Below are 12,661 nucleotides of genomic sequence, written 5' to 3'. Positions count from 1 at the left end.
CGAGCTCATCTAAGATGGACTGATGCAAAGTGTAAAAGTGTTCTGTGTTCTAACGAGTCCACATTTCAAATTTTTTTGGGAAACTGTGGACGTTGTGTCCTTCGGACCAAAAGAGGAAAAGAACCATCCGGATTGTTATAGGCGCAAAGTTCAAAAGCCAGCATCTGTGATGGTATGGGGGTGTATTAGTGCCCAAGGCATGGGTAACTTACACATCTGTGAAGGCACCATTAATGCTGAAGGGTATATACAGGTTTTGGAGCAACATATGTTGCCATCCAAGCACCGTTATCATGGACGCCCCTGCTTATTTCAGCAAGACAATGCAAGGCCACGTGTTACAACAGCGTGGCTTGATAGTAAAAGAGTGCGGCTACTAGACTGGCCTGCCTGTAGTCCAGACCTGTCCCCCATTAAAAATGTGTGGTGCATAATGAAGCATAAAATACGACAACGGAGACCCAGGACTCAAAAATTGGTTTCCTCCATTCCCGAACGTTTACTGAGTGTTGTTAAAAGGAAAGGCCATGTAACACAATGGTAAAAAAATGCCCCTGTGCCAACTATTTTGTAATGTGTTTCTGCCATTAAATTCTAACTTAATGATTATTTGCAAAAAAAAAAAAAAAAGTTTCTCAGTTCGAACATTAAATATCTTGTCTTTGCAGTCTATTTTATTTAATATACAGGTAAAAGCCAGTAAATTAGAATATTTTGAAAAACTTGATTTATTTCAGTAATTGCATTCAAAAGGTGTAACTTGTACATTATATTTATTCATTGCACACAGACTGATGCATTCAAATGTTTATTTCATTTAATTTTGATGATTTGAAGTGGCAACAAATGAAAATCCAAAATTCCGTGTGTCACAAAATTAGAATATTACTTAAGGCTAATACAAAAAAGGGATTTTTAGAAATGTTGGCCAACTGAAAAGTATGAAAATGAAAAATATGAGCATGTGCAATACTCAATACTTGGTTGGAGCTCCTTTTGCCTCAATTACTGCGTTAATGCGGCGTGGCATGGAGTCGATGAGTTTCTGGCACTGCTCAGGTGTTATGAGAGCCCAGGTTGCTCTGATAGTGGCCTTCAACTCTTCTGCGTTTTTGGGTCTGGCATTCTGCATCTTCCTTTTCACAATACCCCACAGATTTTCTATGGGGCTAAGGTCAGGGGAGTTGGCGGGCCAATTTAGAACAGAAATACCATGGTCCGTAAACCAGGCACGGGTAGATTTTGCGCTGTGTGCAGGCGCCAAGTCCTGTTGGAACTTGAAATCTCCATCTCCATAGAGCAGGTCAGCAGCAGGAAGCATGAAGTGCTCTAAAACTTGCTGGTAGACGGCTGCGTTGACCCTGGATCTCAGGAAACAGAGTGGACCGACACCAGCAGATGACATGGCACCCCAAACCATCACCCAACCATGCAAATTTTGCATTTCCTTTGGAAATCGAGGTCCCAGAGTCTGGAGGAAGACAGGAGAGGCACAGGATCCACGTTGCCTGAAGTCTAGTGTAAAGTTTCCACCATCAGTGATGGTTTGGGGTGCCATGTCATCTGCTGGTGTCGGTCCACTCTGTTTCCTGAGATCCAGGGTCAACGCAGCCGTCTACCAGCAAGTTTTAGAGCACTTCATGCTTCCTGCTGCTGACCTGCTCTATGGAGATGGAGATTTCAAGTTCCAACAGGACTTGGCGCCTGCACACAGCGCAAAATCTACCCGTGCCTGGTTTACGGACCATGGTATTTCTGTTCTAAATTGGCCCGCCAACTCCCCTGACCTTAGCCCCATAGAAAATCTGTGGGGTATTGTGAAAAGGAAGATGCAGAATGCCAGACCCAAAAACGCAGAAGAGTTGAAGGCCACTATCAGAGCAACCTGGGCTCTCATAACACCTGAGCAGTGCCAGAAACTCATCGACTCCATGCCACGCCGCATTAACGCAGTAATTGAGGCAAAAGGAGCTCCAACCAAGTATTGAGTATTGCACATGCTCATATTTTTCATTTTCATACTTTTCAGTTGGCCAACATTTCTAAAAATCCCTTTTTTGTATTAGCCTTAAGTAATATTCTAATTTTGTGACACACGGAATTTTGGATTTTCATTTGTTGCCACTTCAAATCATCAAAATTAAATGAAATAAACATTTGAATGCATCAGTCTGTGTGCAATGAATAAATATAATGTACAAGTTACACCTTTTGAATGCAATTACTGAAATAAATCAAGTTTTTCAAAATATTCTAATTTACTGGCTTTTACCTGTAAGTTGAAAAGGATTTGCAAATCATTGTATTCTGTTTTTATTTACCATTTACACAACGTGCCAACTTCACTGGTTTTGGGTTTTGTATATTTAATATATCTGGCCGCTGTAACCTTACACACAGTTTGAACAGTAACACTGTGGAAAAAAACAATGCTAGTACCACTAGATGGAGCCAGCGTAACACTAGTGGTACCCTCACCACAGTTTAAGAATCACTGCTCTATAGAAAGTGTACCATACAAAACATGATATGATTTGTGTTGATCAGCCTGCAAACCTCTTGTGTTTCCAAACTTTGACCCTTTGCAGCTGCTGATGGTATAGGAGGTTTCTTCCTATTAGTCATCCTCTCCTGGTTCCTCCTCATCCTCTCCATCTGCTCCTCCTCGCTCATCTTCATCTTCTGAGGGCGATATGGACTACTGAGAAGGTTTTGTTTGTGTCAACATTCACGTGAGCATATTGCACGCTTGTTTGTTGTGCATGTGGTGCATGAGTGCATGCATGCATGCATGTGGGGAAAAAAAATGTGTTGGGTGCCAGATGGGAGTGAGGGGCAAGCACCACTGAGGAATAGTAGTCTGTCTCCCCCTGTTGGCCAATACTGGTAATGCAACATGCCCTAATTGCAGAGAAGATGAGAGAATCCGAAGAATTGCCATTTGGCTGCGATGGCAAAGAGGTAAAATCAGCTTTGGGCTGCTTCTATATTTGGATGTGTGTGCTATTGTACAATAAAGCAGAGGAAATGATGAGAAATCCAACCTTGGTTGACTGGGCTGTTGTGTCTGCTGTGATCCATTTAGCACTCGACTGAGATGCTAAATAAAATAAAATGTAGACAATATTATAGTAATGTTCTGAACCATTCTATAGTTTCAATCTAGACCAACCAGATGCGTCCTTGTGTGCTTTTGCATTAAGGAGGTCAGGTTGGCGTTTGTCTCTTCTTTTCATGTGATCAGCGAGCAAGTAGATCCCCTAAAAGACAATGAATGCATCAAACAAAGTATCTCACCTTTTTTTTTAAATGTTGTGTTGTGCATATATTGTTTTTTTTTTTTATTTCCACCTCATAAGGTGACTCTGTCCAGCCTGGGTCCTGGTTCCTGCTCTGGATGCGTTGCTGTAGCTCCTGTGGTAAAGGGGGACGGAGGGGTGGTTCTTCTTCCACGTTCTACAGGGATGAAGACATGATGATGCTGGTAAAGCACACTGTTGACCAAACATGGATTAACTCCATGCTTTTATTTTTCAACTATCTTTATGTACAGTCGTGGTCAAAAGTTTACATACACTTGTGAAGGCCATAATGTCATGGCTGTCTTGAGTTTCCAATAATTTTAACAGCACTTTTTTTTTTTTGTGATAAAATGATTGGAGCACATACAGGTAAAAGCCAGTAAATTAGAATATTTTGAAAAACTTGATTTATTTCAGTAATTGCATTCAAAAGGTGTAACTTGTACATTATATTTATTCATTGCACACAGACTGATGCATTCAAATGTTTATTTCATTTAATTTTGATGATTTGAAGTGGCAACAAATGAAAATCCAAAATTCCGTGTGTCACAAAATTAGAATATTACTTAAGGCTAATACAAAAAAGGGATTTTTAGAAATGTTGGCCAACTGAAAAGTATGAAAATGAAAAATATGAGCATGTACAATACTCGATACTTGGTTGGAGCTCCTTTTGCCTCAATTACTGCGTTAATGCGGCGTGGCATGGAGTCGATGAGTTTCTGGCACTGCTCAGGTGTTATGAGAGCCCAGGTTGCTCTGATAGTGGCCTTCAACTCTTCTGCGTTTTTGGGTCTGGCATTCTGCATCTTCCTTTTCACAATACCCCACAGATTTTCTATGGGGCTAAGGTCAGGGGAGTTGGCGGGCCAATTTAGAACAGAAATACCATGGTCCGTAAACCAGGCACGGGTAGATTTTGCGCTGTGTGCAGGCGCCAAGTCCTGTTGGAACTTGAAATCTCCATCTCCATAGAGCAGGTCAGCAGCAGGAAGCATGAAGTGCTCTAAAACTTGCTGGTAGACGGCTGCGTTGACCCTGGATCTCAGGAAACAGAGTGGACCGACACCAGCAGATGACATGGCACCCCAAACCATCACTGATGGTGGAAACTTTACACTAGACTTCAGGCAACGTGGATCCTGTGCCTCTCCTGTCTTCCTCCAGACTCTGGGACCTCGATTTCCAAAGGAAATGCAAAATTTGCATGGTTGGGTGATGGTTTGGGGTGCCATGTCATCTGCTGGTGTCGGTCCACTCTGTTTCCTGAGATCCAGGGTCAACGCAGCCGTCTACCAGCAAGTTTTAGAGCACTTCATGCTTCCTGCTGCTGACCTGCTCTATGGAGATGGAGATTTCAAGTTCCAACAGGACTTGGCACCTGCACACAGCGCAAAATCTACCCGTGCCTGGTTTACGGACCATGGTATTTCTGTTCTAAATTGGCCCGCCAACTCCCCTGACCTTAGCCCCATAGAAAATCTGTGGGGTATTGTGAAAAGGAAGATGCAGAATGCCAGACCCAAAAACGCAGAAGAGTTGAAGGCCACTATCAGAGCAACCTGGGCTCTCATAACACCTGAGCAGTGCCAGAAACTCATCGACTCCATGCCACGCCGCATTAACGCAGTAATTGAGGCAAAAGGAGCTCCATCCAAGTATTGAGTATTGTACATGCTCATATTTTTCATTTTCATACTTTTCAGTTGGCCAACATTTCTAAAAATCCCTTTTTTGTATTAGCCTTAAGTAATATTCTAATTTTGTGACACACGGAATTTTGGATTTTCATTTGTTGCCACTTCAAATCATCAAAATTAAATGAAATAAACATTTGAATGCATCAGTCTGTGTGCAATGAATAAATATAATGTACAAGTTACACCTTTTGAATGCAATTACTGAAATAAATCAAGTTTTTCAAAATATTCTAATTTACTGGCTTTTACCTGTACTTGTTGGTCACAAAAAACATTCATGAAGTTTGGTTCTTTTATGAATTTATTATGTGACCAAATCTGCTGGGTCAAAAGTATACATACAGCAATGTTAATATTTGGTTACATGTCCCTTGGCAAGTTTCACTGCAATAAGGCGCTTTTTGTAGCCATCCACAAGCTTCTAGCAAGCTTCTGGTTGAATTTTTGACCACTCTTGACAAAACTGGTGCATTTCTGTTAAATTTGTTGGTTTTCTGACATGTAACTGCAGAACTTTCCTCCAGAAGGTCTTATCTTTGTCCATGTGATGTCAGATGAAACAAAAATTGAGCTGTTTGGCCACAACACCCAGCAATATGTATGGAGGAGAAAAGGTGAGGCCTTTAATCCCAGGAACACCACAACTACCGTCAAGCATGGTGGTGGTAGTAGTATTATGCTCTGGGCCTGTTTTGCTGCCAATGGAACTGGTGCTTTACAGAGAGTAAATAGGATAATGAAGAAGGAGGATTACCTCCAAATTCTTCAGGACATCCTAAAATCATCAGCCCAAAGGTTGGGTATTGGGCGCAGTTGGGTGTTCTAACAGGACAATGACCCCAAACACACATCAAAAGTGGTAAAGGAATGGCTAAATCAGGCTAGAATTAAGGTTTTAGAATGGCCTTCCCAAAGTCCTGACTTAAACGTGTGGACAATGCTGAAGAAACAAGTCAATGTCAGAAAACCAACACATTTAGCTGATCTGCACCAATTTTGTCAAGAGGAGTGGTCAACAATTCAACCAGAATCTTGTGGATGGCTACCAAAAGTGCCTTATTGCAGTGAAACTTGCCAAGGGACATGTAACCAAATATCAACATTGCTGTATGTATACTTTTGACCCAGTAGATTTGGTAACATTTTCAGTAGACCCATAATAAATTCATAAAAGAACCAAACTTCATGAATGTTTTTTTGTGACCAACAAGTATGTGCTCCAATCACTCTATCACAAAAAAATAAGAGTTGTAGAAATGATTGGAAACTCAAGACAGCCATGACATTATGTTCTTTAGTACCCAAGCCATGGGTAACTTACACATCTGTGAAGGCACTATTAATGCTGAAAGGTACATACAGGTTTTGGAGCAGTATAAGTTGCCATCCAAGCAACGTTATCATGGACGCCCCTGCTTATTTCAGCAAGACAATGCAAGCCCACGTGTTACAACAGCGTGGCTTGATAGTAAAATAGTGCGGGTACTAGACTGGCCTGCCTGTAGTCCAGACCTGTCTCCCATTGAAAATGTGTGGTGCAATATGAAGCCTAAAATACTGGCAACTCCGGACTATTGAACAACTTAAGCTGTACATCAAGCAAGAATGGGAAATAATTCCACCTGAAAAGCTTCAATAATTGGTGTCCTCAGTTCCAAACGTTTAAGGAAAGGCCATGTAACACAGTGGTAAAAATGCCCCTGTGCCAACTTTTTTGCAATGTATTGCTGCCATTAAATTCTAACTTATTTATTATTTGCAAAAAGAAAAAGGAAAGTTTCTCGGTTCGAACATGAAATATCTTGTCTTTGCAGTCTATTCAATTGAATATAAGTTGAAAAGGATTTGCAAATCATTGTATTCTGTTTTTATTTACGAATTACACAACGTGCCAACTTCACTGGTTTTGGGTTTTGTATATATATATACAGTGGGGCAAAAAAGTATTTAGTCACCCACCGATTGTGCAAGTTCTCCCACTTAAAATGATGACAGAGGTCTGTAATTTTCATCATAGGTACACTTCAACTGTGAGAGACAGAATGTGAAAAAAAATCCAGGAATTCACATTGTAGGAATTTTAAAGAATTTATTTGTAAATTATGGTGGAAAATAAGTATTTGGTCACTTCAAACAAGGAAGATCTCTGGCTCTCACAGACCTGTAACTTCTTCTTTAAGAAGCTCTTCTGTCCTCCACTCGTTACCTGTATTAATGGCACCTGTTTGAACTCGTTATCTGTATAAAAGACACCTGTCCACAGCCTCAAACAGTCAGACTCCAAACTCCACTATGGCCAAGACCAAAGAGCTGTCGAAGGACACCAGGAAAATAATTGTAGACCTTTACCAGACTGTGAAGAGTGAATCTACAATAGGCAAGCAGCTTGGTGTGAAAAAATCAATTGTGGGAGCAATTATCAGAAAATGGAAGACATACAAGACCACTGATAATCTCCCTCGATCTGGGGCTCCACGCAAGATCTCATCCCGTGGGGTCAAAATGATCATGAGAACGGTGAGCAAAAATCCCAGAACCACACGGGGGGACCTGGTGAATGACCTGCAGAGAGCTGGGACCAAAGTAACAAAGGTTACCATCAGTAACACACTACGCCGGCAGGGAATCAAATCCTGCAGTGCCAGATGTGTCCCCCTGCTTAAGCCAGTGCATGTCCAGGCCCGTCTGAAGTTTGCCAGAGAGCACATGGATGATACAGCAGAGGATTGGGAGAATGTCATGTGGTCAGATGAAACCAAAATAGAACTTTTTGGTATAAACTCAAGTCGTCGTGTTTGGAGGAAGAAGAATACTGAGTTGCATCCCAAGAACACCATACCTACTGTGAAGCATGGGGGTGGAAACATCATGCTTTGGGGCTGTTTTTCTGCTAAGGGGACAGGCCGACTGATCCGTGTTAAGGAAAGAATGAACGGGGCCATGTGTCGTGAGATTTTGAGCCAAAACCTCCTTCCATCAGTGAGAGCTTTGAAGATGAAACGTGGCTGGGTCTTCCAGCATGACAATGATCCCAAACACACCGCCCGGGCAACGAAGGAGTGGCTTCGTAAGAAGCATTTGAAAGTCCTGGAGTGGCCTAGCCAGTCTCCAGACCTCAACCCCATAGAAAATTTGTGGAGGGAGTTGAAAGTCCGTGTTGCTCGGCGACAGCCCCAAAACATCACTGCTCTCGAGAAGATCTGCATGGGGGAATGGGCCAAAATACCAGCTACTGTGTGTGCAAACCTGGTAAAGACCTATAGTAATCGTTTGACCTCTGTTATTGCCAACAAAGGTTATATTACAAAGTATTGAGTTGAATTTTTGTTATTGACCAAATACTTATTTTCCACCATAATTTACAATTAAATTCTTTAAAAATCCTACAATGTGAATTCTTGAATTTTTTTTTTTCACATTCTGTCTCTCACAGTTGAAGTGTACCTATGATGAAAATTACAGACCTCTGTCATCATTTTAAGTGGGAGAACTTGCACAATTGGTGGCTGACTAAATACTTTTTTGCCCCACTGTATATATATATTTGGTGTATGCTATAACAGCAATCTATGTCCATAGTGTCCTCTCATGAGCAACAAACATATATTGGCTTAGAAACTACACATTATGACTATTGAAGTGTACTTTATGCACAATGGACTTACTAACGGCAGGCCATGTGGCATCTCTTTGGGAGAACCAGGAGATCCAGGATGAGGCCCTGAGGACTCGAACACTGAAAGAGAAGGTTGGTTATTATTGCATTTATTCATAATGCTGATATATGCTGATAAATGATGCAGCCACTAGGACAATGCCTTAGAGGACAAGACAGATACTAACTGTGGTGTCTCTGTAGTCCCAGGAGGAAGCGGAAGTGATCCCTGTTGACCTTTAATCCGGCGAGGATGTCCTCCATCATCCATAACTCTCTCTGGGCTTGGGACTGCTCCTGGATGTATGCAAGGTAGGGTGGCATTACACACTGGTAATTGAAGGGGTTAACAGGCCAATTTTCAGGAAAAAATACAGTACCATATAAACCGCTTTGAGGGTCTACATAATGCACTATGTGTGAATACAATTAATTAAGTTAATTAATTACCTGCGGCATCCCAAAGTTGCAAATGTGCTGCATGTGTGAGCGAAAAACAGAAAGTTCACTTTCCATTCTCTCATACTGACTCCACACTCGCTCCATTTCCTTTAAATAGAAGTATGAAGGTAAAAAAAAGAAAACAAAAGTTAATTAAAAACAAAACATTTTTTTAAATAACATAGCTGGATGGTTAGGGTCTCTCTGCTCCTTGTACATAATAATATAAAACATGGTTTCCTCTGTAAAGAGTATTTGCATCAATTCAGATATTGAAGAATAATAAAAAATAAACAAAAACTGTAAAAAATTAATCTTAATCCATCATCTACAATGATAAATGTGACTTAACTAAAAAAAAAAAAACAGCTTTTTTTTTAAAATAACATAGCTGGAGGATTAGGGTCTATCTGCTCCTTGTACATAATAATATAAAACATGGTTTCCTCTGTAAAGAGTATTTGCATCAATTCAGATATTGAAGAATAATAAAAATAAACAAAAACTGTAAAAAAAAAAGTCATCTCAATCCATCATCTACAATGATACATTTGATTTAACTAAAAAACAAACAAACAAAAAAAAACAGCTTTTAAAAAAAATAAATAACACAACTGGATGATTAGGGTCTCTCTGCTCCTTGTACATAATAATATAAAACATGGTTTCCTCTGTAAAGAGTATTTGCATCAATTCAGATATTGAAGAATAATAAAAATAAACAAAAACTGTAAAAGTCATCTCAATCCATCATCTACACTGATACATTTGATTTAACTAAAAAAAAAACAAAAAAAACAACAGCTTTAAAAAAAAAAAAATAACATAACTGGATGATTAGGGTCTCTCTGCTCCTTGTACATAATAATATAAAACATGGTTTTCTCTGTAAAGAGTATTTGCATCAATTCAGATATTGAAGAATAATGAACATAAACAAAAACTGTTAAAAAGTAATCTTAACCCATCATCTACAATGATAAATTTGATTTAACCAAAAAAAAAAAAACAGCTTTTTTTTTTAAATAACACAACTGGATGATTAGGGTCTCTCTGCTCCTTGTACATAATAATATAAAACATGGTTTCCTCCGTAAAGAGTATTTGCATCAATTCAGATATTGAAGAATAATAAAAATAAACAAAAACTGTAAAAAAAAGTCATCTCAATCCATCATCTACAATGATACATTTGATTTAACTAAAAAACAAACAAACAAAAAAAACAGCTTTAAAAAAAAAAAAATAACACAACTGGATGATTAGGGTCTCTCTGCTCCTTGTACATAATAATATAAAACATGGTTTCCTCTGTAAAGAGTATTTGCATCAATTCAGATATTGAAGAATAATAAAAATAAACAAAAACTGTGAAAGTCATCTCAATCCATCATCTACATTGATACATTTGATTTAACTAAAAAAAACCCCAAAAAAACAGCTTTTAAAAAAAAAAAATAACACAACTGGATGATTAGGGTCTCTCTGCTCCTTGTACATAATAATATAAAACATGGTTTCCTCTGTAAAGAGTATTTGCATCAATTCAGATATTGAAGAATAATAAAAAATAAACAAAAACTGTAAAAAATTAATCTTAATCCATCATCTACAATGATAAATTTGACTCAACTAAAAAAAAAAAAAACAGCTTTTTTTTTAGAATAACATAGCTGGAGGATTAGGGTCTCTCTGCTCCTTGTACATAATAATATAAAACATGGTTTCCTCCGTAAAGAGTATTTGCATCAATTCAGATATTGAAGAATAATAAAAATAAACAAAAACTGTTAAAAAGTCATCTTAACCCATCATCTACACTGATACATTTGATTTAACTAAAAAAAAACCCCAAAAAACAGCTTTTAAAAAAAAATAATAACATAACTGGATGATTAGGGTCTCTCTGCTCCTTGTACATAATAATATAAAACATGGTTTCCTCTGTAAAGAGTATTTGCATCAATTCAGATATTGAAGAATAATAAAAATAAACAAAAACTGTGAAAGTCATCTCAATCCATCATCTACATTGATACATTTGATTTAACTAAAAAAAACCCCAAAAAAACAGCTTTTAAAAAAAAAAAATAACACAACTGGATGATTAGGGTCTCTCTGCTCCTTGTACATAATAATATAAAACATGGTTTCCTCTGTAAAGAGTATTTGCATCAATTCAGATATTGAAGAATAATAAAAAATAAACAAAAACTGTAAAAAATTAATCTTAATCCATCATCTACAATGATAAATTTGACTCAACTAAAAAAAAAAAAAACAGCTTTTTTTTTAGAATAACATAGCTGGAGGATTAGGGTCTCTCTGCTCCTTGTACATAATAATATAAAACATGGTTTCCTCCGTAAAGAGTATTTGCATCAATTCAGATATTGAAGAATAATAAAAATAAACAAAAACTGTTAAAAAGTCATCTTAACCCATCATCTACACTGATACATTTGATTTAACTAAAAAAAACCCCCAAAAAACAGCTTTTAAAAAAAAATAATAACATAACTGGATGATTAGGGTCTCTCTGCTCCTTGTACATAATAATATAAAACATGGTTTCCTCTGTAAAGAGTATTTGCATCAATTCAGATATTGAAGAATAATAAAAATAAACAAAAACTGTAAAAGTCATCTCAATCCATCATCTACACTGATACATTTGATTTAACTAAAAAAAAACAAAAAAAACCCAGCTTTTTAAAAAAAAATAACATAACTGGATGATTAGGGTCTCTCTGCTCCTTGTACATAATAATATAAAACATGGTTTTCTCTGTAAAGAGTATTTGCATCAATTCAGATATTGAAGAATAATGAAAATAAACAAAAACTGTTAAAAAGTAATCTTAACCCATCATCTACAATGATAAATTTGATTTAACCAAAAAAAAAAAAAAAAACAGCTTTTTCTTTTTTTTAAATAATACAACTGGATGATTAGGGTCTCTCTGCTCCTTGTACATAATAATATAAAACATGGTTTCCTCTGTAAAGAGTATTTGCATCAATTCAGATATTGAAGAATAATAAAAATAAACAAAAACTGTAAAAAAAAAAAAAGTAATCTTAATCCATCATCTAACAATGATAAATTTGACTTAACTAAAAAAAAAAAAAAAAAAAAAAAAAGCTTTTTTTTTAAATAACATAACTGGATGATTAGGGTCTCTCTGCTCCTTGTACATAATAATAAAAAAATGGTTTCCTCTGTAAAGAGTATTTGCATCAATTCAGATATTGAAGAATAATAAAAATAAACAAAAACTGTAAAAAAAAGTAATCTTAATCCATCATCTAACAATGATAAATTTGACTTAACTAAAAAAAAAAAAAAAAGAAAAAAATCACAGAAAAAAAATGTACTGGAACATACCATGCCTTTATAGTAATCATATAATCAATTATAATGTAGTAATGAATTTACATTTTAGATGACACAAGATGTCCAGATATTGTATTTTCAATTTTGTCCCTGTGAAAAAATGACATTATTTAGAAACGATTTGTTACTTATTACCAAAATAATTAATTGAAATTAATCATGG

The 12,661-nt window shown here is 37.2% G+C and overlaps 2 protein-coding genes across 3 annotated transcripts in view; one reads left to right on the top strand and one right to left on the bottom strand.

The window, feature by feature from the left end:
- The window catches only part of LOC133610933 (stonustoxin subunit beta-like), a 460,649-nt gene that overhangs the window by 332,480 nt on the left and 115,508 nt on the right, over positions 1-12,661 (top strand). The gene's annotated exons all lie outside the window — the stretch shown is intronic.
- The window catches only part of plekha4 (pleckstrin homology domain containing A4), a 56,543-nt gene that overhangs the window by 9,062 nt on the left and 34,820 nt on the right, over positions 1-12,661 (bottom strand). The window contains exons 14-20 of the mRNA XM_061967695.1: positions 9,111-9,209; positions 8,849-8,957; positions 8,671-8,741; positions 3,352-3,456; positions 3,173-3,260; positions 3,045-3,100; positions 2,557-2,682 (exon numbers count right to left, since the gene is read on the bottom strand). Coding sequence (XP_061823679.1) covers positions 2,557-2,682; positions 3,045-3,100; positions 3,173-3,260; positions 3,352-3,456; positions 8,671-8,741; positions 8,849-8,957; positions 9,111-9,209 — 654 coding nt within the window. The remainder of the gene's footprint in view (positions 1-2,556; positions 2,683-3,044; positions 3,101-3,172; positions 3,261-3,351; positions 3,457-8,670; positions 8,742-8,848; positions 8,958-9,110; positions 9,210-12,661) is intronic.

The sequence above is a fragment of the Nerophis lumbriciformis genome, linkage group LG11 (assembly GCF_033978685.3).
Source record: "Nerophis lumbriciformis linkage group LG11, RoL_Nlum_v2.1, whole genome shotgun sequence".
NCBI lineage: Eukaryota > Metazoa > Chordata > Actinopteri > Syngnathiformes > Syngnathidae > Nerophis > Nerophis lumbriciformis.
Note: the sequence above shows the minus strand (reverse complement) of the source record. Positions and strands in the feature narration are given on the sequence as shown.